Source organism: Borostomias antarcticus (genome assembly GCF_949987555.1).
Source record: "Borostomias antarcticus genome assembly, chromosome: 7".
NCBI classification, from domain to species: Eukaryota; Metazoa; Chordata; class Actinopteri; order Stomiiformes; family Stomiidae; genus Borostomias; species Borostomias antarcticus.
In genome coordinates, this window is record NC_140240.1 from 30,255,211 (window position 1) to 30,260,210 (window position 5,000).

The window sequence follows — 5,000 nt, forward strand, 5'->3', positions numbered from 1 at the left end:
CTCAGCCCCCTCCCCGTCATGAGGTTTACCAGCGGGGCCAAAGGGCCCACACTGAGGTCATGCGCCAGCTATGAAGACACAAACAAGTAAGGTTCACATTTCTACCATTTTATTGTCTGTTGGTGGGTGACTGTGTGAGGTGTGTGAGTGCGTTTGTGAGTGAATGTGTGAGGTCCGTGAGTGTGGTAGTGAGTGAATGTGTGAGGTCCGTGAGTGTGGTAGTGAGTGACTGTGTGAGGTCCTTGAGTGTGGTAGTGAGTGACTGTGTGAGGTCCGTGACAGCATGTGTGAGGGAATGAAGTGCAGTGAGGATGTCCTGTTGGCTCTGGTGGTGTAGTGTGGTGACCTCCACCAACTGCTGCACAACTGCCCCACAACTGCCCCAATCCCTTCTGCCATTTCCCTCTGGGCCTCTAGGGTCATGAGCCTCCAGCACAGCGTCTGATAGGAAGCCCAGCCCTCAGGGACCCTTGAGGCAGGGACGCTGGCAGCCGGAGGTGGAGGCGTGGGCGGTGGAGACGGAGGCGCTGGAGATGGCACTGGAGGTGGAGGCCGGTGCGCTGGAGGTGGAGGCACTGGAGGTCGTGGCGCTGGATGTAGAGGCTGCAACCGGCGGGGGCACGACCGTCAGGTCAAGGACCACTGCAGACTCCCCCTCCTCTGAGTCCCACCCCACGTCAGAGTCTGGAGAAACAATTTCAGTCATTTTCTTTGAGTTTGTCTGTTAACTTGATTATGCATTAAACATTTTATTGTGTAGCCCTATTCAATTGATATGTTTTTCTGTTGGCAGCCAAATAAATGCTTAAGTGTGATTTACCGGGTGATTTAGATGAGAGTCTAAATTTCCCAGAGGGGAAAATGTTTAATGTGGTCTAACATTATGAAGTGGTCATCTGTGTTATCGTTCCCTGTTTTTGGTCCTAAATCAATCATAGCCTACCACAGAATGTGTGGAATGTTTGCTTTCCTCACAGCCACATAATACAGCATGTCCGTGTAGCCTACGCCACATACAGGATGCACGAAACGTACAGTAGGCTACCTAAACTCTAGGAGCAATCAGACAAATGTAGGCTAGTACAAATAGCTTACCTTCCGAAGATGATTTTCTTTCCTCGCGTGGACCTCACCAACAAGCACATGCACCTCCGTCTCCGAAAAGTTTCTCTTCTTTCCGCGTTTTTCCATAAACGTCTTTGTCTGTCCTAATGCTCCACGCTATATTATGTCGGTTCCTTCCGGGGTATCCACGTTGTGCGCTGTCATAGTTTTGACCATATATGGTTGGATTTGGGCGTGGAGAGGGCGGAACACGGGGCGCGTGCGCGTACGCTCTCTTCCCCGCCAGTCTCGGATTTCTCGTGCAGGAAATGGCGTACGACTTTTTTGATAGATCCGAAAAGCGTGTAAATATTCTCGTCGTACGCTACATTTCGCATTTTCCGCGTTTTCGTCGTACGCCCTCTTTTACACCTGAATTTACACGCTCTTTGATAAATGAGGCCCCTGGTCACCACCTGCAACACAACCACCCATCAACAACAACAACAACAACAACCACACAGCCTGGTCACCACCTACAACACAACCACCCATCAACAACAAGAACAACAACCACACAGCCTGGTCACCACCTACAACACAACCACCCATCAACAACAACAACAACAACCACACAGCCTGGTCCCCTAGTCCCCCAGTCCTTCAGTCCTAGTCCCCGAGTCCTAGTCCCCTAATCCCCCAGTCCTAATCTCCTAGTCCCTCGGTCCTAGTCTCATAGTCCTTCGGTCCTAGTCCCCTAGTCCTAATCTCCTAGTCCCTCAATCCTAGTCCCTCAATCCTAGTCTCCTAGTCCCCCAGTCCTAGTCCCTGTGGACGGTGGTGGTGTTGGTACCTGAGGGTAGCGCCTCTTGATGTTGTTGAGCGTTCCCTCGGGCAGCTTGACCAGCTCCGTGTCCCGGACCGCGTGGACCGTGGTGGCCCTGGGCTGCCTGGTCAGGGCCTCCACCTGAGAGAGAGAGAGAGAGAGAGGGGGGGGGAGAGAGAGAGGGGGGGGAGAGAGAGAGGGGGGGGAGAGAGAGAGAGAGAGAGAGAGAGAGGGGGGGGGGAGAGAGAGAGGGGGGGGGGAGAGAGAGAGAGAGAGAGAGAGAGGGGGGGGGAGAGAGAGAGGGGGACAGAGAGGGAAGGGGGGGAGAGAGAGAGAGAGAGAGAGAGAGAGGGGGGGGGAGAGAGAGGGGGACAGAGAGGGGGGGGGAGAGAGAGAGAGAGAGAGAGAGAGAGAGAGGGGGGGGGAGAGAGAGAGGGGGACAGAGAGGGAAGGGGGGGAGAGAGAGAGAGAGAGAGAGAGAGAGAGGGGGGGGGGAGAGAGAGAGAGAGAGGGAGGGGGGCAGAGAGAGAGAGAGGGAGGGGGGCAGAGAGAGAGAGAGAGGGGGGGGGAGAGAGAGGGGGGGGGGAGAGAGGGAGAGAGAGAGAGAGAGGGAGGGAGAGATGGAGAGAAGGGGGGAGAAAGAGAGTGAGAGAGAGAGATAGAGAGAGAGAGGGAGAAAGAGAGGAGAAGGAGAGAGAGAGAAGGAGAGAGAGAGAAGGAGTCCATGAAAAACCCATGATAAACATGTATATTAGTGCGTAGCCCTGGTTATCCACCCTCACCACTCCGATGAGTGATCAACATGTATATTAGTGCGTAGCCCTGGTTATCCACCCTCACCACTCCGATGAGGTCTCCCCTGCCGTACTCCCCCACCAGAACCTTCTTCCCGTTGGCCTTCCGGATGACGGAGCGCAGACGCCCGTTCAGGACGATGTAGGTGCTGTCCGATTGGTCGTCCTGCCTGGGGGGGGCGGGGCAGGGGGCGGGGTTAGAACGGGGCAGAGGGACGTCAAACGGTCGCCTACGAGGACGCCGGGATGCCCGGCGAGGCCCGTTACCTGTAGAGCGCTCTGCCGGCCTCCACCGCCATCCAGTCGATGGCGAAGTCCATCTGCCTGACGAAGGGGGACATGCGGACCGCCACCGTGTGGGCGGCGCTCAGAACCACGCTGGGCTGCTCGCGCATGATCCTGCAGGGGGCGGCACAGAGCACGGGGAGTGGGGGTCAGGGGTCAGGGGTCAGAACAGCAGGGCTGCAGCGCATGGATTGGCCGAGGTCGTTCCGAGCGAAGAGTTAAGGCCGATTTATACTTCTGAAAGTGTCAACAGACAGAAATGACGTCACCGTCGACACTTTTGTGTCGGACGGGGGTGTCTCGCACCTACCGAACTTTCTAATGTCGCAGACGCCGTCACTCATCGCACAGCTGTGATTGGATAGCTAGATAGAAGGCACGTCCGTCGCACAGCTGTGATTGGATAGCTAGATAGAAGGCATGTTCGTCGCACAGCTGTGATTGGATAGCTAGATAGAAGGCACGTTCGTCGCACAGCTGTGATTGGATAGCTAGATAGAAGGCACAGCTGTGATTGGATAGCTAGATAGAAGGCACAGCTGTGATTGGATAGCTAGATAGAAGGCACAGCTGTGATTGGATAGCTAGATAGAAGGCACAGCTGTGATTGGATAGCTAGATAGAAGGCACGTTCGTTGCCATGGATCACTCAGCCACGCGTCTGCAAGTTACCATGGAGGTGATCAGACGCTTCGCTGAAGTATAAATGCTAAACGTCGGTCGACATTTTATTTTCTGTCAACAGACAATTGTCGTACGACACTTGACTGAGTATATAATAAATTACCAACCCTCCACTTTCGTCTTAAGCAGATCTGAAAACCACAGGCTGGGCCAAAGCAATATGGAGGACAATATGGAGGAGCTTATTTACACCTATCCTGTTTATTTAAAGTCAAGTGAAAATAAAATCCAAAGTAAAGAGCCCTGGTCTCTCTCTCTCTCCTCCTCTGTCACTGTCAACTGTCATATCCCAATAAAGCAGACACGCCCTAAAAATAAAAAGTAAGAAAAAAAGTAGAACCAGATTGGTGCCGTATTGACGGATTTGAACGGCTGCATCCATTTCACACCATGACCAACCCTTGTTTCGTTAATCTGATTGGCCGCAGAAATTAGTTAGTGAAACTGGGTCCGGCGAAGCCAGGCTAGTATCTCATCTCCATATCGGCCTGTACCTGTATCCATGACGACCGCGCGCTGAGATCCGTTAACTCCGCCCCCCCACGCCAGGCCCTGTGTGAAGCCCCGCCCCCTCCCTCCCCCGGCCAGACTCACTCGTAGAAGTCGGACTTGGAGATCTTGAGGAAGGTGCAGTCGCGCACGGCCTTGATGGTGAAGATGAGGGGCTCGCCCGTCAGCACGGCCAGCTGACCCACCATCTCGCCCGGCTGGGTGACGAACAGACACACGGCCTCCTGCTTGTCGATCATCCGCTGGTAGACGTGGAGGCAGCCCGACAGGACGAAGTGGAGGCTCACATCCTGGAGGGGATGAGGGGAGGGGGGGGGGAGGAGGGATGAGGGGAGGAGGGAGAGGGGAGGAGGGAGAGGGGAGGAGCAGAAGGGATGAGGGGAGGAGCAGAAGGGATGAGGGGAGGAGGGAAGAGGGGAGGAGAGAGGGGGGAGGAGGGGGGGGGGAGGAGGGGGGGGATGACGGGAGGAGAGAGGGGGGAGGAGCAAGAGGGATGAGGGGTGGGGGAGGAGGCAGGAGGGATGAGGGGAGGGGGAGGAGGGATGAGGGGAGGAGGGGGATGCAGGAGGGATGAGGGGAGGAGAGAGGGGGAGGAGCAAAAGGGATGAGGGGAGGAGGGGGGGCAGGAGGGATGAGGGGAGAGAGGGGGAGGAGCAGGAGGGATGAGGGGAGGAGAGAGGGGGGAGGAGCAAGGGATAAGGGGAGAGAGGGGGAGGAGCAGCAGGGATGAGGGGAGGAGAGAGGGGGGAGGAGCAGGAGGGATGAGGGGAGGAGAGAGGGGGGAGGAGCAGGAGGGATGAGGGGAGGAGAGAGGGGGGAGGAGCAGGAGGGATGAGGGGAGGAGAGAGGGGGGAGGA

General features: G+C 56.1%; 1 protein-coding gene across 1 annotated transcript in view; it reads right to left on the reverse strand.

Annotated features, from left to right (window-relative positions):
• LOC311311720 (patatin-like phospholipase domain-containing protein 6) overlaps positions 1-5,000 on the reverse strand; it is a gene marked incomplete at its 5' end in the record, with an annotated part of 38,598 nt that overhangs the window by 24,327 nt on the left and 9,271 nt on the right. The window contains 4 exons of the mRNA XM_084441474.1: positions 1,898-2,011; positions 2,711-2,834; positions 2,932-3,063; positions 4,228-4,433. Coding sequence (XP_084297600.1) covers positions 1,898-2,011; positions 2,711-2,834; positions 2,932-3,063; positions 4,228-4,433 — 576 coding nt within the window. The remainder of the gene's footprint in view (positions 1-1,897; positions 2,012-2,710; positions 2,835-2,931; positions 3,064-4,227; positions 4,434-5,000) is intronic.